This window comes from Hypomesus transpacificus, chromosome 21, assembly GCF_021917145.1.
Source record: "Hypomesus transpacificus isolate Combined female chromosome 21, fHypTra1, whole genome shotgun sequence".
Lineage (NCBI taxonomy): Eukaryota > Metazoa > Chordata > Actinopteri > Osmeriformes > Osmeridae > Hypomesus > Hypomesus transpacificus.
This window is the reverse complement of record NC_061080.1, coordinates 6,036,179-6,058,602: the sequence shown is the minus strand read 5'-3', so window position 1 is coordinate 6,058,602 and position 22,424 is coordinate 6,036,179. Positions and strand designations below refer to the sequence as shown.

The window sequence follows — 22,424 nt, the reverse complement described above, 5'->3', positions numbered from 1 at the left end:
AAGAGTCCCCAAATCTTTTTGTTCTGTGTGTGGGAGCTCTATAGACCAATTATTTGTTTGTAAACAATCGGGATGCACGCGCAATGTGGCTGCAGAAAACCGGGAAAGGATAGCATTTTAAATGGCAAAAGGACCACACGGATAATACAAATAGTTCGATTTAAAAAGACCAAAAGCGTCGAGGAGGACATGTCTATAGAAGAGAAAGCGATTACCCAATGATCTGTTGCATCAGAATTTTGATTTGGGTTCCGAAAGTCTTGAAATTTGAGTGAGAATGTCGCCCGGTACAGACCGCATAGTCGAGCAGCAACCATGTCTTCACGTCATGTCACAAAGTTCATAATTTTACACTTTTACAGTCAATTCTACATTTAAAAAGTCGAGCAGGGCAGCTTTCAAGAGATATGGGAATTCTGCTTTTAGTCAGCTGGTCCAATTATTTTTCTGATTTGTTTAAACTCTGAGCGACCTCCGTTAGCCAGGCTAGTTTTTCCCGATCACTTGGACAGACTATTTAAGGGTATCGGGGTCAAGTGACTTTTGTGCATAGACAAGTGAACGTAAATGTATTTGTCCAAAGGCCAAGAGCCTCAAAAAGTTAATATCAAGCCCTGCAATCCAGTGGCCAGAGATATATGATGACCTGAACGACACTCCAAGAGTAATAGAACGGGGAGAAGTTCGTCTTTTGCAACCCACATGCGCAGTTGAGCCTGCTTGACAGTTGTGTGACGTAGGGTGATAATTGGTCTATAGAATTAGAATTAAACTTTAGTGGAATCTTTGAATGCCGTTTTCTCCCTTATCCTTTTTTGACACAGGTCAACTTAAAAATGATCTAACTTCAGTTGTGATAAAGATATCTGAGTGCTTTAAACAGATTTATATACAGCGGAGTTTCCAGATATGTGTTCACGATGTGAAGGGTTTCCCCGGGCCACAATTAATGGCACATAAGTGGTTAGTTAATTAAAGTTGTGTGTGTTTTTGTTGTATACAACCTTAATTACCTCTTTCTGTTTTCTCTCTTTTTGCTTTCTTAGACCAATGTAACCAACAATGTATCACTGCAAACAGTGTGCTCATAAGAATACAACTACAGTGCCCTCCAAAAGTATTGGAACAGTGAGGCCAATTCCTTTATTTTTGCTGTAGACTGAAAACATTTGGGCTTGACATCAAATGATGAATGTGAAACCAGAGATCAACGTTTCAGCTTTTATTTCCAGGTATTTACATCAGGATCTGATGCACAACTAAGAAAATATCACATTTTGTTTGAATCCACCCATTTGTCATGTGATCAAAAGTATTGGAACATGTGACTGACAGGTGTGTTTTGTTGCCCAGGTGTGTCCTATTACATACATTATTCAATCAATAAATACCACTGAATGTCTACACTCAGGTTCAGATTGGGTAAGATAGGTTTTGTCTATGCAGACTGTATTCAGAGGTGAAAACAACATGAAAACCAGAGCGCTGTCTTTGGGTGAAAAACAAGCAATTGTGAGTCTTAGAGAAGATGGAAAATCAATCAGAGCCATTGCAGAAACATTGGCCATAGCCAGTACAACCATTTGGAATGTCCTGAAGAAGAAGAAAACTACTGGTGTACTAAGTAACAGACGTCGAACAGGTAGACCAAGGAAAACATCAGCAGTTGATGACAGAAACATTGTGAGAGCTGTAAAGAAAGACCCTAAAACAACTGATAGTGAGATCACTGTTCCAATACTTTTGGAGGGCACTGTATAATAGGTTTTACCCAGTAATGCACCAAACTGCCTTTTTACCTGTGGTGTACCTGATTGTACCCGTGCATTCAGAAAATTTGCAGCCTTCAAGTGTCATCTATACAGAGATCATAGGGGGTATACGTCTCACAGGAGTGCTAGAGTTGAACAAATTGGCACAACTCTGAATTGTCAGATTGAATTTTGTCATATTACATCTAAAAATCTAAGGGAGTTTTTTAGTCATTTGAAAGGCCATATACAGGAGGGCAGGAAAATAACATGTCCTTTTTAGGGGTTGTGAGAAAACATTTAGTGTAAATCCACATTTGCATCTCATATTTCGAGAGTGCACAACAACAGTTCAGTTGAACATCTACATGAGGCTGTGTTTCAACACCCATCCCAAGAAGGACAGTTTGAAAACCTGTCCCAACCTCTGAGTCAGCCCTCCACCTCTCGCATTGAGAATGATAAACAGCTGGAGACAGGGGGACTTGATGATAGTGTGGATGATAGTGTGGATGAAGACCTATTTTTAAAGAACTTGTCTATGTTTTACTTGAAGCTTCAGGCTAAACTACTTTTACCAGTGTCAGTAATTCAGACTATCATTGAAGAGGTCCAAGAAGTACACGATGTTGCTCAGTCGCATCTCTTTTCAAAACTGAAAGAGAAATTGTCTGTGCTTGGGGTCCCAGACATGACTATTACAAATGTAATTGAGGATCTCACAAATGATGACATATTAAAAAAGGGCAACAGCATTTTACATACAGATCAGTGCCGCAAGACGGTGTTCAAAAGTAGCTTAAGGAATGCTTTGCACAGTATGTGCCAGTAAAAGAAACTCTTAGTTCTCTCTTTGAGTCTGAGGCTTTCAAAAAGCAGTATGAAACGGCCCATTCTCGTATCTCTACTCATGATGTGTTTGAGGATGTATGTGATGGACAGAATGCCAATGAAAATGTATTGCTTAAAAGTGAAACATCACCGTTAGCTTTGATCCTTTATCAAGATGCTTTTGAGGTTGTCAATCCGCCAGGATCAGGCCAAAAAAACCACAAGGTACTGGCAGTGTATCTGACGCTTGGAGACATATTGCCCTACAACAGATCACATATTGATCATATGTAGCTTGTCCTTCTCTGCAGGGAAAAATACTTTTTCGGACAGGACATAGTTTTCAGTCCACTGATAAAAGATCTCAAGGATCTTGAGGACAGTGGTATTGTTTTGAAGAATGGCAAAGTTATTCGAGGTTGTGTATGTGCTATAGCTGGAGATAATCTTGGTTCTCATGGTATTGGTGGCTTTGTGGAACATTTCAGCAAGAGTTCCTGTTTTTGTAGGTATTGTGAAACAGACAGACTAACATTTCAGTCAAGTCCATTATCTGCTGGTTCAAAGAGAACAAAAAAGTCATATCAGCAGCATGTACACGAATTAGGAGCAACAAACAGAGACTTACCGTGTGGCATAAAGTGTGACTCAGCCTGGTCTTCCACCATGCCTCGGACATGATCTTTTTGAGGGCATTGTTTCCATTGACGTGGCGTTGTGCATCAACCACTTGGTAAAACAGGAAAAACAGTTTACTTATGTGGATTTAAATAGAAGTGTAGGTCAGTTTACCTACCTTGGAAATGAAGCAAATGACAAACCTCCTGAGTTCAGCCCAGGTAGTGTGAAGTTAAGTGGTCATGCCGTCCAACATTGGTGCCTGTTGAGAGTACTGCCTCTGTTGATTGGGGACAGAATGAAGAATCCTTGCAAAAATTGTGTTTGGAAGTTGATTTTGCTCCTGAGAGAGATAGTCGCTTATGATTGTGCACCAGCAATTACTGCAGATCAGATTGCTTACTTGAATGTCCTCATTGAGGAATACATCCAGTCCAGAGTGGAACTTTTTCCTGACCATCCACTTAATCAAATCAAATCAAATCAAATCAAATTTATTTGTATAGCCCTTTTTACACGCAAGCATGTCACAGAGGGCTTCACATGCGCCCATAGAACTGCCCCTCAACCAACCTAAACCCTCAAGGAAGACAAGGAAAAACTCCCAGAAAAACTCCCACCGGGAGAAAAAATGGAAGAAACCTTGGGAGGAGCAATTCAGAGAGGGATCCCCTCCTCCAGAGACGGTTGGTAAGAGAGAGGAGCAGAACACAAGCTAAACATAGTCATACAGTGTCAATGGGTTTTGAAACACCAAAATCCATTGTTCGGCTTTATAGACGTTGGATGGGACCGGGAAACTCGCTGTTGGCCGTCATGGAGACTGGATTCCGGGTGACGACCTGGTTCAGCGTTGGCAGACCGACGACCAAGCAGGTCCTGACAGCTCAAACCCCCCACACCACAGGGAATGTGTGGGGGGGGGACAGAGAGGAGAGCAGGGATTAGAGAATGCCAGGAGCAGCTAACAGTTACAGTCAAAATAGAATGAGATCCCCACCGGTCAAGTGTGGACTAGTGCAGCAATTTAACAGAGCAAAAAGGGTATTTGATGCAGCCCCACACACCAAAACAACGACAGCCCCCCTCAGTTGGAACATGAAATCTGTTCCAGGGGAAAGAACTCTAAAGTAGGTTATACTTATACGAATAAGGATGAAAACAGCCAGTCCCCCGTTGTCTCCAACTAGTAATAAAAACTATAACAGTAACAATATACAGCAACGGAACTATAATAATAATAATACTAACAATATACAGTAACAGGTTTACTTTATTTGTAACATCTAGCTGGGCAATGTGAACATAAGCTATAATTAAAATTTAAAAGTTACATGTGATACACACATAGGCAAGCACACATCCCAGGTTTACATAGAAAGTACACACATACTTCCCTTTAACAATCATAGAATTGACTAAACAAGAACGTTTTTAATCTAGTTTTAAATGTCGAGACAGTATCAGCTTCCTTAATTGAGATGGGTAATTTGTTCCAAAGAAGAGGTGCTCTATATGAGAACGCCCTACCTCCAGCAGTTTTTTTCTTAACTTTGGGTATTACCAGATAGCCGGCATTTTGAGATCTTAGAGACCTTGCGGGGCAATAGGGTGCAAGGAGACCGGAGAGGTACAGTGGTGCCAATCCATGCAGAGATTTGTAAGTTAGTAGTAGAACTTTGAAATCAGCTCTGGCTTGGATAGGGAGCCAGTGTAAAGAGGTAAGAGTCGATGTTATATGATCAAACTTTCTAGTTTTAGTCAATAGTCTAGCAGCAGCATTTTGCACCCGCTGTAAGTTTTTTAGGTAGGTAATTGGGAGGCCAGAGAACAACACATTGCAGTAGTCCAATCGGGACGTAACAAAAGCATGTATTAGTTTTTCAGCATCATCCTTTGAGAGGAATTTTCGTATTTTGGCAATATTACGTAGATGGAAAAATGCTGTTCTGGTGATTTGCTTAATATGGTACTCAAACGAAAGGTCTGGGTCCATTGTGACTCCCAGATTTTTTACCAGCTGGCTTTGAGATACTTTGACGCCGTCTAAGTCTAAGGTTAGATGGGATAAATTATTTCGGTGTTTTTTCGGACCAAAAATTTGAACCTCGGTTTTATCCGAATTAAGAAGAAGGAAATTTGCAGTCATCCAAGTTTTCAACCCGGAAACACAGGTTTCCATAGCATGTGGAAATTCTCCCGGCTTTATAGACATGTATAGCTGAGTATCATCTGCATAGCAGTGAAAATCTACCCCAAAACTTCTAATTATGTTTCCTAAAGGCAACATATAGAGTGAAAATAACAGAGGGCCTAAAACTGAACCCTGTGGTACTCCGTATTTTACAATGGAGCTCCTGGATGAGCAACCATCATAGTGGACATATTGTGATCTATCAGATAGATACGATCTGAACCACTGAAGTGAAGTACCAGAAATCCCAACATAGTTCTCCATACGTTCCAGGAGAATCTCATGATCTACAGTGTCAAAAGCTGCACTTAGGTCTAGAAGAACAAGGACAGAGCTAAAGCCCGCGTCAGAGGCTAATAATAGATCATTGACTACCTTGGCTAATGCAGTTTCAGTGCTGTGGTGAAGACGAAATCCAGACTGGAGAGGTTCATAGAGCTGATTTGAGGAGAGGTGCTCAGTGAGCTGTTTTGCCACAGCTTTTTCCAAAATTTTGGAGAGAGATGGCAAATTTGAAATGGGCCTGTAATTGCTAAGACAACCTGGATCCAGGTTTGGTTTTTTAAGAAGGGGCTTGATAATAGCTTGTTTGAAATCGTCAGGGACTTGTCCAGTTACAAGAGATTCATTAATAATACTAAGCATGGGCGGTCCAATAATATGGAGAAGTTCCCTACAAAGTTTGGCAGGGAGGGGATCGAGAAGGCAGCTAGTGGGTTTCGAGGAATCTATCAGCTTGATGAATGCTTCCATAGAAATAGGGTTAAAGTGAGTGAGAGTCTCAACATGCAGAATGCTGGGTACAGAGGGAAAATCAGTGTTGATGGCCACTCCTCCAGGACTAGTCTGTAGTTTGTCCCTTATTGCATAGATTTTTTGGTCAAAGAAATCTAAGAAATCATTGGGAGAGAGATCTGAACTAACACAGAGTGTACTTTTCTTAGTGAGTTTTGCAACAGTATCAAATAGGAACTTAGTGTTGTGATTGTTCTTACTAATCAACTTAGAGAAATATTCTGATCTGGACCTGATGAGGACTTGCTTGTACTCTATTTGGCTGTCCTTCCAGGCCAGGCGGAAAACCTCCAATTTAGTGGTACGCCACTTACGCTCTAATTTTCTAGTGGACCTCTTGAGAGTGCGGGTTTCCTCTGAATACCATGGAGCCAGTTTCTTGTCTATTATTTTCCTTGGTTTGAGTGGAGCAACAGAATCTAGGGATTGCTGAAGAACCAAATTCAGATCCCTTGTTTTAGCATTTAATGATTTATTCGGGACATCAAGTGCTTCTAGTGCAGCGGGTAGAATACTAGCCAGTTCCAGAGCTGTATTTGGGGTTAAGCAGCGGCTAATAGAAATATTCTGGGTGCCTCCAAGGCTCTGGCAGAGATCCATTTTAAAGGTTACCAGGCAGTGGTCTGATAATATAGGATTGTGGGTATGAACAATGACATCACTAATCTTGATTCCCCGCGTGAGAACTAAATCCAATGTATGCGAGTGAAGATGGGTAGGTTTAGAAACCACCTGAGTGAGACCTGTGGAATCCATAAGAGCAGTAAAGGCCTTACTTAGAGGATCTTTTGGGTCATCGACATGAATGTTAAAATCACCCATAATTAAGATATTGTCAGTGTATGTCACAAGATCAGCACTAAAATCAGCAAATTCCTCAAGGAAGAGGGAGTATGGGCCAGGGGGCCGGTATAGAGTAACTATACAAAACGAAGGAGGGGGGGCAACAGTAGTAGAATTAGTCCTTTTTAAAGTAGTTGGTGGTTTCATACAAATTATCTCAAATGATTTAAAGGTATTGACAGATTTTAGGCTGAGGTTGAAGCTAGCTTTATATAACATAGCAACACCACCACCTTTCTTTGAAACACGAGGGATGTGTGAATACGCAAAATCAGGAGGCAAAGCTTCATTCAGGGGGAAATATTCATCAGGTTTTAGCCAGGTTTCGGTGAAACCAATCAGGTCCAGGCTGCAGTCAGACATCAGATCATTAATCAAAACGGCCTTTGTGGATAGAGATCTGATGTTTAGGAGCCCAACATTCCAGTATGGGTTTTTGGCAGCTTTAGACGTAGATAATACTTCTGAAAAGGTGGCACTGTTATCAAGAAACTGAGTTGGAAGAGCAACGGGTGAGCAAGGCTGAATATATATTAAATTGGTATAATTCCTAATAATTGAGGGCCGGAACCAAAAGCCCAACCAAAACCACTTAAACCAAAGCACCATTATCTCTGTCACTATCCTGAGCTTATACTTCAGTTTGGACCTCTCATCCGTCTTTGGACGTTGAGATTTGAAAGTAAGTATACTTTCTTTAAACAGTGTGCCAGCAGCTCCTTCAAGCATACTTAAGTGCTGGAAGTCTTTTCCCTCCTGTCATCCAGGTTGAGAAAGGAACAGCATTCTATGTTGATGACTACAATGAGAGCATCAAGGCAGCAACTGCACCATATAACTTCCCCCATGACACTACTGTAGTGACTAATGCTGTCACTGTCAAAGGGACAAAGTACAAAAAAGGAATGCATGTGGTTCTAGAACGAGATGATGAGGGCATTCACATGGGTGCAATTATGTTGATTTTGATTCATCATAGTGATGTTGCCTACTTTATTGTGGGGAGGCAGAGGGCTATGGAACTTGTTGGTTTGGGTATTCACAGTCTAACAGACCATGACTCAAACTACATGTGTGTTAAACAAGATGACCTTCTTGATTATTATCCACTGATAGAGTACAAGCTTAATTGCAAATCGGTGATCATATTTCATCATTCCCTCTAAGATGAAATGGCAGCACTGGGGGAGGACATTAGACAAGCAGTGTGGGCAGTGTTACCTAGCCTACCAGAGGATAAACTTCAGTCCGTTCTTATGAAGTTGGAAAGTATTGGAGTGGAAACCAGATTTGATCTTCAGTTCATCAAAGACGAGGATCTCCCTGCCAACATCACACCTATCCAGTGTCGGAAGCTTCTAAGTGCATGGAAAAACGAAAGGATGTCTTTGATAATGTTTATACAGTCCTTAAAACACCAAAGCCACTTTTATCAAATCAAAACCTGGTTATTTTTATGCACTATACATATTACATACTGTCATTTGTAGCATTTAGGTAGGCTAAGGAATGCACAAGGTTCAGGTAAATGTATTGTTACCTGTGGGTAAACTGATGTTACTGAAAATGTTGGATGTTATTGTATTTAGCCGTGCTATTCTAAGAGAACTTTCTTTTTCTCATAGACCAACAACATGTTTGACACTGACTCCCGTAGAACCAGAGATTTTCTTCAGATCCACTATAGAGGAACCTCTATCTTCTGAATCGACCGACACCTCCACCACTCCAAGTTTGCCTAGCAGTAATAGCTCCAGTATGAATTTGAATTTAAATGCCTGGCCTGAGAACTTAATTGTTCCATGGAACCAAATGCCTGCTGGTATAAGGACCGCCATTGCACAGGAGAAACGTCCATCTGCTAAAGACCGCAGGGGAATGGTTCTAATCATCACAGATAAAATGAGGCTGACTGAATTAAATCCGTCAAAATCTCAGTGCCTGACAGTGGCCAAGATGATTGTAAAGCAGCATCCTGGAAGCTTTGCTGATGTCATGAGATATGGCACCATAATTGGAAGTGGCTATGGATCCCTTTTGACTCAATTACAAACACGAGTAGAACATGTTAATCGTGGAAGTTCTCTCTCTAGACGAAGGATGCAGAAACGGGTTCCAAATTCAGCTGCAAACATACCTAGAGGACCAGTTGACCAATATGGATGTGTGAGATGGCAGCCTGACTGTCCACAAGGGGAAACTGACGAGAGTCTCAAAGAGAAGCAGAATGAAATGAAAGACCTCTACCATGTCGAGGGTCCAGCTGGTGCAGACAGGGGATATTGGAGTAAGTTAATGGAAACAACCTACTTCAAAGAAATGCCATCAATGCCACCTCCTTCGAATGCTGAGCTGAAAAATGAGTGGCCCTGTACAGCCATTTCAAATTACTCACAGACGTTCTTGTCCTGGATAAGATGGAGGGGGCTATGGAAAAAAAGGGGAAGCTGATCCTTCATTTTTTCGAACAGAAGCCAGCAGGGACTAATGCAGATGAGGTAAAGCCCATCCTAGGGATGTACAACCTAGAAGAAAAGTGTGATCCGTGGCCAGTCATAATCCTCCTGCTTATGGCACACTTCAAAGAAACACCGGAGGCACTCCTTCTGCAGGCAGATGTAAGTGTGAAATTATTATATTATGACGTTTTCAAAAACGATATGGCAATTATGTTTACAGTCTACAGTTGAGTTCAAGAAAATTACTGTACATTTTGAATTTTGAACTGTACATTTTTGTCTTTTAGGTGTTGGCAACAGCAGCTGACGTTGAACAAACACTGCAGCTTCCTGACTCTCCAAGACTGATTGTCTTAGGTGGTGTATTTTTTTGGGATTATCAATTGTAAAGCATTGCAAAGACAGACTATGAAGGACACAGATTAGTTTAACGTGGATATGTTTATGTGGAAGGCCACAGAAAAAACACAATTTTAACCATTATTTGTAATTTTTTTTAATGTTTAGGTGAATTGCTCACAGCAACCGTTTGGATGCTGAGCATCGAGGGTCAGGTGGTTGTGCCTCCACATTCCAACTTTGTGGCTGGAATGGCAGCTTTGTTTTCTAGCTACTACAACTTTAATCTGGTGAACCAGGAGCAAGCATGTTGCACACTGGAATTCATTCAAAGGTAACTATGTGCTTGAAGTAGAAGACGGTTGATCATTATTTTGTAAAGTTTGCTATTATGAGTAACAGATTTTATTTAGCTTTAAGTGTACTTAAACCCCTTTAACATTTTGAGTAAAAAAAGGGTAAATTAGCAGTTATTGTAAAGCAGTTAAGGCACTTTTTAATGAAGTTTATTTTCATTGTCATATTACATCTACAAAAAAATTCATGAAATTTGTGATTTCAGATGCTTCATCAGACTTAACCCCTCCAGTGGGACCAAGGCAACCAAGATGGTGACCCAAAAAAGTGGGAAGGTACAGGAGAAGAAGAGAAACTCCATTAACCCTCACGTCTCTTCTTTACTCAAGCGGGTAATGGACTTTGAATGGCTTATATTGTAATATACAAACGACTTCCTCACTATGTGAATATAGTTTTAATGTTTTATTTTTGCCTGTTGTCGAGGTGATGTTTTGAACCATTTTTCTAATCCAGGTTATGATTTTAAATTGGGTCTTCAAGCAATGTATATGGTACATTTGAATATAGCTGGACCTCGTTGCATCTCTTAATTTAATAGATTTTTTTTTTTAATGATTCGTTAAGAAACTGAAAAGTTGAAACGTACAGTATTGTAAATACTGTATTGCCTAAAAAAATTAAATGTCATGATTTTGTATCTCAAACTGGTTTTATTTAACAGTTAAAGAAAAACTGATGAAATGATTTGTGAATTAAAAGCAAACATGGTCTTATTTAAAACACTTTACAATAGGCATCAGCAAAGCTGCAAATGTAAAAAAATAAGCGTCTTAAGAACGTTCTAAGAGCGCTCTAGAACGTTCTTAAGAAGATCTTAACGTTAAGAGCTTCTTAACGAATCTGGGAAACCCGGCCATTGTTTTTACAACAACATATTGTATTTCTTGAACAAAAAACAATACATTGCTGTAATATATTTACACCAATAACCTGTAAAAAGGAGAGGGGTGAGCCAGTGGATCAATGGAGCTTGTCTCAAAGGACACCGTTAACTCTCACACACCGTGATCTTTCTGTCAAAGTCTAAGATCCATCCAATAATATTCATAACAAAATTGAAGTCAGAAATAAGTTTCTCTACTAGCAAGTGTGGTTTAATAGTGTGAAAAGCAGAAGAAAAATCAATGAGCAGAAGTCTGGCATGAGTTAGTGGGCCCTCAAGGTGATGATACAAGCTGTTCAGCAGCATCAGAGAGGCATCCTCAACACCCCTATCAGCTCTATAAGCGAACTGCAGAGGATCCAGAGAACCCTTGTCAGTACACATGCTACAGCATCAACTAAGGTACACTACACTGTATATCCTGCACTTACTGTTATTGCACTTCTGGTTAGATCTAAACTACATTTCGTTGCCTTGTACCTGTACTTGTGTAATGACAATAAAGTTGAATATAATCTAATCTAAAGTGTGTTAAGGGACGTTTTTGACATTATCAACCAGTATATTATCTACTGCCTGTATTGTCCTTTTGAAAGTTGTTGAAATAAATAGGCTGAACATCAACATGTAACATCAAGTATAGCCTCGAATTTCCAAACGAAATAGCTTTCATTTTTACGTATGTGCCACTTGGACCACGTCCTGGCAATAAATAAAGAACAAATGGTTTTCTTGAAGTTTTAAATGTTATAACATGTTTCTCTGTGTGTTTATATCATTTTTTTATTGCTTTAAAGTGCTTTTCAGCTCCTGAATAGCGTTTTCAATGCATTGACAATGTTTGGCATGTAACTTCTGGCTGAATGGTTTTCTTGATGTTTTAACTGTTATAACATGTTTATCTGTGTGTGTATACATGGTAAAGGTGTTTTCTGAAGCTGTGTAGCCCTTAGATTCAGGTTTGGAGACTATAATTTTTTTATTGCTTTAAAGTGCTTTTCAGCTCCTGAATAGCGTTTTCAATGCATTGACAATGTTTGCCATGTAACTTCTCTTTGAGTGGTTGTCTTGATGTTTTAACTGTTATAAAATGTTTCTGTGGGTGTCTGTACATGGTATAGGTGTTTTGTGAAGATGTTTAGCCACTAGATTTAGTTTTTGAGACTATCGTTTTTGTATTGCTTTAAAGTGCTTTTCAGCTCCTGAATCGCGTTTTAAATGCATTGACACTGTTTGGCATGTAACTTCTGGCGAAATGGTTTTCTTGATGTTTTAACTGTTATAACATTTTTGTTTGTGTGTTTATACATGGTAAAGGTGTTTTCTGAAGCTGTATAGCCCTTAGATTCAGGTTTGGAGACTATAATTTTTTTATTGCTTTAAAGTGCTTTTCAGTTCCTGAATAGCGTTTTCAATGCATTGACAATGTTTGGCATGTAACTTCTGGCTGAATGGTTTTCTTGATGTTTTAACTGTTATAACATGTTTCTCTGTGTGTTTATACATGGTAAAGGTGTTTTCTGAAGCTGTGTAGCCCTTACATTCAATTTTTGAGACTATAATTTTTTTATTGCTTTAAAGTGCTTTTCAGCTCCTGAATAGCGTTTTCAATGCATTGACAATGTTTGGCATGTAACTTCTGGCTGAATGGTTTTCTTGATGTTTTAACTGTTATAACATGTTTCTCTGTGTGTTTATACATGGTAAAGGTGTTTTCTGAAGCTGTGTAGCCCTTACATTCAATTTTTGAGACTATAATTTTTTTATTGCTTTAAAGTGCTTTTCAGCTCCTGAATAGCGTTTTCAATGCATTGACAATGTTTGGCATGTAACTTCTGGCTGAATGGTTTTCTTGATGTTTTAACTGTTGTATAATGTTTCTCTGTGTCTTTATACATAGTAAATGTGTTTTCTGAAGCTGTGTAGCCCTTAGATTCAGTTTTTGAGACTGTCATTTTTTTTCTTTCTTTGAAGTGCTTTTCAGCTCCTGAATAGCGTTTTCAATGCATTGACAATGTTTAGCATGTAACTTCTGGCTGAATGGTTTTCTTGATGTTTTAACTGTTATAACATGTTTATCTGTGTGTTTATACATGGTAAAGGTGTTTTCTGAAGCTGTGTAGCCCTTACTTTCAGGTTTGGAGACTATAATTTTTTTATTGCTTTAAAGTGCTTTTCAGCTCCTGAATAGCGTTTTCAATGCATTGACAATGTTTGCCATGTAACTTATCTTTGAGTGGTTGTATTGATGTGTTAACTGTTATAAAATGATTCTGTGGGTGTCTGTACATGGTAGAGGTGTTTTCTGAAGCTGTGTAGCCCTTAGATTCAGTTTTTGAGACTATCATTTTTTTAATGCTTTAAAGTGCTTTTCAGCTCCTGAATCGCGTTTTCAATGAATTGACAATGTTTGGCATGTAACTTCTGGCTGAATGGTTTTCTTGATGTTTTAACTGTTATAACATGTTTGTTTGTGTGTCAATACATGGGACAGGTGTTTTCTGAAGCTGTGTAGCCCTTAGATTCAGTTTTTGAGACTATCATTTTTTTTTTCTTTAAAGTGCTTTTCAGCTCCTGAATAGCGTTTTCAATGCATTGACAACGTTTGGCATGTAACTTCTGGCTGAATGGTTTTCTTGATGTTTTAACTGTTATAACATGTTTATCTGTGTGTTTATACATGGTAAAGGTGTTTTCTGAAGCTGTGTAGCCCTTAGATTCAGTTTTTGAGACTGTCATTTTTTTTCTTTCTTTGAAGTGCTTTTCAGCTCCTGAATAGCGTTTTCAATGCATTGACAATGTTTAGCATGTAACTTCTGGCTGAATGGTTTTCTTGATGTTTTAACTGTTATAACATGTTTATCTGTGTGTTTATACATGGTAAAGGTGTTTTCTGAAGCTGTGTAGCCCTTACTTTCAGGTTTGGAGACTATAATTTTTTTATTGCTTTAAAGTGCTTTTCAGCTCCTGAATAGCGTTTTCAATGCATTGACAATGTTTGCCATGTAACTTATCTTTGAGTGGTTGTATTGATGTTTTAACTGTTATAAAATGATTCTGTGGGTGTCTGTACATGGTAGAGGTGTTTTCTGAAGCTGTGTAGCCCTTAGATTCAGTTTTTGAGACTATCATTTTTTTAATGCTTTAAAGTGCTTTTCAGCTCCTGAATCGCGTTTTCAATGAATTGACAATGTTTGGCATGTAACTTCTGGCTGAATGGTTTTCTTGATGTTTTAACTGTTATAACATGTTTGTTTGTGTGTCAATACATGGGAAAGGTGTTTTCTGAAGCTGTGTAGCCCTTAGATTCAGTTTTTGAGACTATCATTTTTTTTTTCTTTAAAGTGCTTTTCAGCTCCTGAATAGCGTTTTCAATGCATTGACAACGTTTGGCATGTAACTTCTGGCTGAATGGTTTTCTTGATGTTTTAACTGTTATAACATGTTTATCTGTGTGTTTATACATGGTAAAGGTGTTTTCTGAAGCTGTGTAGCCCTTAGATTCAGTTTTTGAGACTATCATTTTTTTATTGCTTTAAAGTGCTTTTCAGCTCCTGAATAGCGTTTTCAATGCATTGACAATGTTTGGCATGTAACTTCTGGCTGAATGGTTTTCTTGATGTTTTAACTGTTATAACATGTTTCTCTGTGTGTTTATACATGGTAAAGGTGTTTTCTGAAGCTGTGTAGCCCTTACATTCAATTTTTGAGACTATAATTTTTTTATTGCTTTAAAGTGCTTTTCAGCTCCTGAATAGCGTTTTCAATGCATTGACAATGTTTGGCATGTAACTTCTGGCTGAATGGTTTTCTTGATGTTTTAACTGTTGTATAATGTTTCTCTGTGTCTTTATACATAGTAAATGTGTTTTCTGAAGCTGTGTAGCCCTTAGATTCAGTTTTTGAGACTGTCATTTTTTTTCTTTCTTTGAAGTGCTTTTCAGCTCCTGAATAGCGTTTTCAATGCATTGACAATGTTTAGCATGTAACTTCTGGCTGAATGGTTTTCTTGATGTTTTAACTGTTATAACATGTTTATCTGTGTGTTTATACATGGTAAAGGTGTTTTCTGAAGCTGTGTAGCCCTTACTTTCAGGTTTGGAGACTATAATTTTTTTATTGCTTTAAAGTGCTTTTCAGCTCCTGAATAGCGTTTTCAATGCATTGACAATGTTTGCCATGTAACTTATCTTTGAGTGGTTGTATTGATGTTTTAACTGTTATAAAATGATTCTGTGGGTGTCTGTACATGGTAGAGGTGTTTTCTGAAGCTGTGTAGCCCTTAGATTCAGTTTTTGAGACTATCATTTTTTTAATGCTTTAAAGTGCTTTTCAGCTCCTGAATCGCGTTTTCAATGAATTGACAATGTTTGGCATGTAACTTCTGGCTGAATGGTTTTCTTGATGTTTTAACTGTTATAACATGTTTGTTTGTGTGTCAATACATGGGAAAGGTGTTTTCTGAAGCTGTGTAGCCCTTAGATTCAGTTTTTGAGACTATCATTTTTTTATTGCTTTGAAGTGCTTTTCAGTTCCTGAATAGCTTTTTCAATGCATTGACAATGTTTGGCATTTAACTTCTGGCTGAATGGTGTTCTTGATGTTTTAACTGTTGTAACTTGTTTCTCTGTGTCTTTATACATGGTAAAGGTGTTTTCTGAAGCTGTGTAGCCCTTAGATTCAGTTTTTGAGACTATCATTTTTTTTTTCTTTAAAGTGCTTTTCAGCTCCTGAATAGCGTTTTCAATGCATTGACAACGTTTGGCATGTAACTTCTGGCTGAATGGTTTTCTTGATGTTTTAACTGTTATAACATGTTTATCTGTGTGTTTATACATGGTAAAGGTGTTTTCTGAAGCTGTGTAGCCCTTAGATTCAGTTTTTGAGACTATCATTTTTTTATTGCTTTAAAGTGCTTTTCAGCTCCTGAATAGCGTTTTCAATGCATTGACAATGTTTGGCATTTAACTTCTGGCTGAATGGTTTTCTTGATGTTTTAACTGTTGTAACTTGTTTCTCTGTGTCTTTATACATGGTAAAGGTGTTTTCTGAAGCTGTGTAGCCCTTAGATTCAGTTTTTGAGACTATCATTTTGTTATTGCTTTGAAGTGCTTTTCAGTTCCTGAATAGCATTTTCAATGCATTGACAATGTTTGGCATTTAACTTCTGGCTGAATGGTGTTCTTGATGTTTTAACTGTTGTAACTTGTTTCTCTGTGTCTTTATACATGATAAAGGTGTTTTCTGAAGCTGTGTAGCCCTTAGATTCAGTTTTTGAGACTATCATTTTTTTTTTCTTTAAAGTGCTTTTCAGCTCCTGAATAGCGTTTTCAATGCATTGACAACGTTTGGCATGTAACTTCTGGCTGAATGGTTTTCTTGATGTTTTAACTGTTATAACATGTTTATCTGTGTGTTTATACATGGTAAAGGTGTTTTCTGAAGCTGTGTAGCCCTTAGATTCAGTTTTTGAGACTATCATTTTTTAATTGCTTTAAAGTGCTTTTCAGCTCCTGAATCGCGTTTTCAATGCATTGACATTGTTTGGCATGTAACTTCTGGCTGAATGGTTTTCTTGATGTTTTAACTGTTATAAAATGTTTCTGTGGGTGTCTGTACATGGTATAGGTGTTTTGTGAAGATGTTTAGCCACTAGATTTAGTTTTTGAGACTATCGTTTTTGTATTGCTTTAAAGTGCTTTTCAGCTCCTGAATCGCGTTTTAAATGCATTGACACTGTTTGGCATGTAACTTCTGGCGAAATGGTTTTCTTGATGTTTTAACTGTTATAACATGTTTGTTTGTGTGTTTATACATGGTAAAGGTGTTTTCTGAAGCTGTATAGCCCTTAGATTCAGGTTTGGAGACTATAATTTTTTTATTGCTTTAAAGTGCTTTTCAGTTCCTGAATAGCGTTTTCAATGCATTGACAATGTTTGGCATGTAACTTCTGGCTGAATGGTTTTCTTGATGTTTTAACTGTTATAACATGTTTCTCTGTGTGTTTATACATGGTAAAGGTGTTTTCTGAAGCTGTGTAGCCCTTACATTCAATTTTTGAGACTATCATTTTTTTATTGCTTTAAAGTGCTTTTCAGCTCCTGAATAGCGTTTTCAATGCATTGACAATGTTTGGCATGTAACTTCTGGCTGAATGGTTTTCTTGATGTTTTAACTGTTGTATAATGTTTCTCTGTGTCTTTATACATAGTAAATGTGTTTTCTGAAGCTGTGTAGCCCTTAGATTCAGTTTTTGAGACTGTCATTTTTTTTCTTTCTTTGAAGTGCTTTTCAGCTCCTGAATAGCGTTTTCAATGCATTGACAATGTTTAGCATGTAACTTCTGGCTGAATGGTTTTCTTGATGTTTTAACTGTTATAACATGTTTATCTGTGTGTTTATACATGGTAAAGGTGTTTTCTGAAGCTGTGTAGCCCTTACTTTCAGGTTTGGAGACTATAATTTTTTTATTGCTTTAAAGTGCTTTTCAGCTCCTGAATAGCGTTTTCAATGCATTGACAATGTTTGCCATGTAACTTATCTTTGAGTGGTTGTATTGATGTTTTAACTGTTATAAAATGATTCTGTGGGTGTCTGTACATGGTAGAGGTGTTTTCTGAAGCTGTGTAGCCCTTAGATTCAGTTTTTGAGACTATCATTTTTTTAATGCTTTAAAGTGCTTTTCAGCTCCTGAATCGCGTTTTCAATGAATTGACAATGTTTGGCATGTAACTTCTGGCTGAATGGTTTTCTTGATGTTTTAACTGTTATAACATGTTTGTTTGTGTGTCAATACATGGGAAAGGTGTTTTCTGAAGCTGTGTAGCCCTTAGATTCAGTTTTTGAGACTATCATTTTTTTATTGCTTTGAAGTGCTTTTCAGTTCCTGAATAGCTTTTTCAATGCATTGACAATGTTTGGCATTTAACTTCTGGCTGAATGGTGTTCTTGATGTTTTAACTGTTGTAACTTGTTTCTCTGTGTCTTTATACATGGTAAAGGTGTTTTCTGAAGCTGTGTAGCCCTTAGATTCAGTTTTTGAGACTATCATTTTTTTTTTCTTTAAAGTGCTTTTCAGCTCCTGAATAGCGTTTTCAATGCATTGACAACGTTTGGCATGTAACTTCTGGCTGAATGGTTTTCTTGATGTTTTAACTGTTATAACATGTTTATCTGTGTGTTTATACATGGTAAAGGTGTTTTCTGAAGCTGTGTAGCCCTTAGATTCAGTTTTTGAGACTATCATTTTTTTATTGCTTTAAAGTGCTTTTCAGCTCCTGAATCGCGTTTTCAATGCATTGACATTGTTTGGCATGTAACTTCTGGCTGAATGGTTTTCTTGATGTTTTAACTGTTATAAAATGATTCTGTGGGTGTCTGTACATGGTAGAGGTGTTTTCTGAAGCTGTGTAGCCCTTAGATTCAGTTTTTGAGACTATCATTTTTTTAATGCTTTAAAGTGCTTTTCAGCTCCTGAATCGCGTTTTCAATGAATTGACAATGTTTGGCATGTAACTTCTGGCTGAATGGTTTTCTTGATGTTTTAACTGTTATAACATGTTTGTTTGTGTGACAATACATGGGAAATGTGTTTTCTGAAGCTGTGTAGCCCTTAGATTCAGTTTTTGAGACTATCATTTTTTTATTGCTTTAAAGTTCCTGAATCGCGTTTTCAATGAATTGACAATGTTTGGCATGTAACTTCTGGCTGAATGGTTTTCTTGATGTTTTAACTGTTATAACATGTTTGTTTGTGTGTCTTTATACATGGTATACATGAAAGGTGTTTTCTGAAGCTGTGTAGCCCTTAGATTCAGTTTTTGAGACTATCATTTTTTTATTGCTTTAAAGTGCTTTTCAGCTCCTGAATAGCGTTTTCAATGCATTGACAATGTTTGGCATTTAACTTCTGGCTGAATGGTTTTCTTGATGTTTTAACTGTTGTAACTTGTTTCTCTGTGTCTTTATACATGGTAAAGGTGTTTTCTGAAGCTGTGTAGCCCTTAGATTCAGTTTTTGAGACTATCATTTTGTTATTGCTTTGAAGTGCTTTTCAGTTCCTGAATAGCATTTTCAATGCATTGACAATGTTTGGCATTTAACTTCTGGCTGAATGGTGTTCTTGATGTTTTAACTGTTGTAACTTGTTTCTCTGTGTCTTTATACATGATAAAGGTGTTTTCTGAAGCTGTGTAGCCCTTAGATTCAGTTTTTGAGACTATCATTTTTTTTTTCTTTAAAGTGCTTTTCAGCTCCTGAATAGCGTTTTCAATGCATTGACAACGTTTGGCATGTAACTTCTGGCTGAATGGTTTTCTTGATGTTTTAACTGTTATAACATGTTTATCTGTGTGTTTATACATGGTAAAGGTGTTTTCTGAAGCTGTGTAGCCCTTAGATTCAGTTTTTGAGACTATCATTTTTTAATTGCTTTAAAGTGCTTTTCAGCTCCTGAATCGCGTTTTCAATGCATTGACATTGTTTGGCATGTAACTTCTGGCTGAATGGTTTTCTTGATGTTTTAACTGTTATAAAATGTTTCTGTGGGTGTCTGTACATGGTATAGGTGTTTTGTGAAGATGTTTAGCCACTAGATTTAGTTTTTGAGACTATCGTTTTTTGTATTGCTTTAAAGTGCTTTTCAGCTCCTGAATCGCGTTTTAAATGCATTGACACTGTTTGGCATGTAACTTCTGGCGAAATGGTTTTCTTGATGTTTTAACTGTTATAACATGTTTGTTTGTGTGTTTATACATGGTAAAGGTGTTTTCTGAAGCTGTATAGCCCTTAGATTCAGGTTTGGAGACTATAATTTTTTTATTGCTTTAAAGTGCTTTTCAGCTCCTGAATAGCGTTTTCAATGCATTGACAATGTTTGGCATGTAACTTCTGGCTGAATGGTTTTCTTGATGTTTTAACTGTTATAACATGTTTCTCTGTGTGTTTATACATGGTAAAGGTGTTTTCTGAAGCTGTGTAGCCCTTACATTCAATTTTTGAGACTATCATTTTTTTATTGCTTTAAAGTGCTTTTCAGCTCCTGAATAGCGTTTTCAATGCATTGACAATGTTTGGCATGTAACTTCTGGCTGAATGGTTTTCTTGATGTTTTAACTGTTGTATAATGTTTCTCTGTGTCTTTATACATAGTAAATGTGTTTTCTGAAGCTGTGTAGCCCTTAGATTCAGTTTTTGAGACTGTCATTTTTTTTTCTTTCTTTGAAGTGCTTTTCAGCTCCTGAATAGCGTTTTCAATGCATTGACAATGTTTAGCATGTAACTTCTGGCTGAATGGTTTTCTTGATGTTTTAACTGTTATAACATGTTTATCTGTGTGTTTATACATGGTAAAGGTGTTTTCTGAAGCTGTGTAGCCCTTACTTTCAGGTTTGGAGACTATAATTTTTTTATTGCTTTAAAGTGCTTTTCAGCTCCTGAATAGCGTTTTCAATGCATTGACAATGTTTGCCATGTAACTTATCTTTGAGTGGTTGTATTGATGTTTTAACTGTTATAAAATGATTCTGTGGGTGTCTGTACATGGTAGAGGTGTTTTCTGAAGCTGTGTAGCCCTTAGATTCAGTTTTTGAGACTATCATTTTTTTAATGCTTTAAAGTGCTTTTCAGCTCCTGAATCGCGTTTTCAATGAATTGACAATGTTTGGCATGTAACTTCTGGCTGAATGGTTTTCTTGATGTTTTAACTGTTATAACATGTTTGTTTGTGTGTCAATACATGGGAAAGGTGTTTTCTGAAGCTGTGTAGCCCTTAGATTCAGTTTTTGAGACTATCATTTTTTTATTGCTTTGAAGTGCTTTTCAGTTCCTGAATAGCTTTTTCAATGCATTGACAATGTTTGGCATTTAACTTCTGGCTGAATGGTGTTCTTGATGTTTTAACTGTTGTAACTTGTTTCTCTGTGTCTTTATACATGGTAAAGGTGTTTTCTGAAGCTGTGTAGCCCTTAGATTCAGTTTTTGAGACTATCATTTTTTTTTTCTTTAAAGTGCTTTTCAGCTCCTGAATAGCGTTTTCAATGCATTGACAACGTTTGGCATGTAACTTCTGGCTGAATGGTTTTCTTGATGTTTTAACTGTTATAACATGTTTATCTGTGTGTTTATACATGGTAAAGGTGTTTTCTGAAGCTGTGTAGCCCTTAGATTCAGTTTTTGAGACTATCATTTTTTTATTGCTTTAAAGTGCTTTTCAGCTCCTGAATCGCGTTTTCAATGCATTGACATTGTTTGGCATGTAACTTCTGGCTGAATGGTTTTCTTGATGTTTTAACTGTTATAAAATGATTCTGTGGGTGTCTGTACATGGTAGAGGTGTTTTCTGAAGCTGTGTAGCCCTTAGATTCAGTTTTTGAGACTATCATTTTTTTAATGCTTTAAAGTGCTTTTCAGCTCCTGAATCGCGTTTTCAATGAATTGACAATGTTTGGCATGTAACTTCTGGCTGAATGGTTTTCTTGATGTTTTAACTGTTATAACATGTTTGTTTGTGTGTCAATACATGGGAAATGTGTTTTCTGAAGCTGTGTAGCCCTTAGATTCAGTTTTTGAGACTATCATTTTTTTATTGCTTTGAAGTGCTTTTCAGTTCCTGAATAGCTTTTTCAATGCATTGACAATGTTTGGCATTTAACTTCTGGCTGAATGGTGTTCTTGATGTTTTAACTGTTGTAACTTGTTTCTCTGTGTCTTTATACATGGTAAAGGTGTTTTCTGAAGCTGTGTAGCCCTTAGATTCAGTTTTTGAGACTATCATTTTTTTTTTCTTTAAAGTGCTTTTCAGCTCCTGAATAGCGTTTTCAATGCATTGACAACGTTTGGCATGTAACTTCTGGCTGAATGGTTTTCTTGATGTTTTAACTGTTATAACATGTTTATCTGTGTGTTTATACATGGTAAAGGTGTTTTCTGAAGCTGTGTAGCCCTTAGATTCAGTTTTTGAGACTATCATTTTTTTATTGCTTTAAAGTGCTTTTCAGCTCCTGAATAGCGTTTTCAATGCATTGACAATGTTTGGCATTTAACCTCTGGCTGAATGGTTTTCTTGATGTTTTAACTGTTGTAACTTGTTTCTCTGTGTCTTTATACATGGTAAAGGTGTTTTCTGAAGCTGTGTAGCCCTTAGATTCAGTTTTTGAGACTATCATTTTTTTATTGCTTTGAAGTGCTTTTCAGTTCCTGAATAGCGTTTTCAATGCATTGACAATGTTTGGCATTTAACTTCTGGCTGAATGGTGTTCTTGATGTTTTAACTGTTGTAACTTGTTTCTCTGTGTCTTTATACATGGTAAAGGTGTTTTCTGAAGCTGTGTAGCCCTTAGATTCAGTTTTTG

The 22,424-nt window shown here is 37.4% G+C and overlaps 1 protein-coding gene across 1 annotated transcript; it reads left to right on the top strand.

The window, feature by feature from the left end:
- Nucleotides 1-2,757: 2,757 nt before the first annotated feature.
- LOC124483728 lies at nucleotides 2,758-10,549 on the top strand. The gene is made up of 8 exons (XM_047044275.1): nucleotides 2,758-2,807; nucleotides 2,894-3,005; nucleotides 7,800-7,980; nucleotides 8,690-9,319; nucleotides 9,430-9,650; nucleotides 9,779-9,851; nucleotides 9,999-10,164; nucleotides 10,393-10,549. The coding sequence occupies exons 1-8, from the start codon at nucleotides 2,758-2,760 to the stop codon at nucleotides 10,547-10,549; spliced, it is 1,590 nt and encodes a 529-aa protein (XP_046900231.1).
- Nucleotides 10,550-22,424: the final 11,875 nt, after the last annotated feature.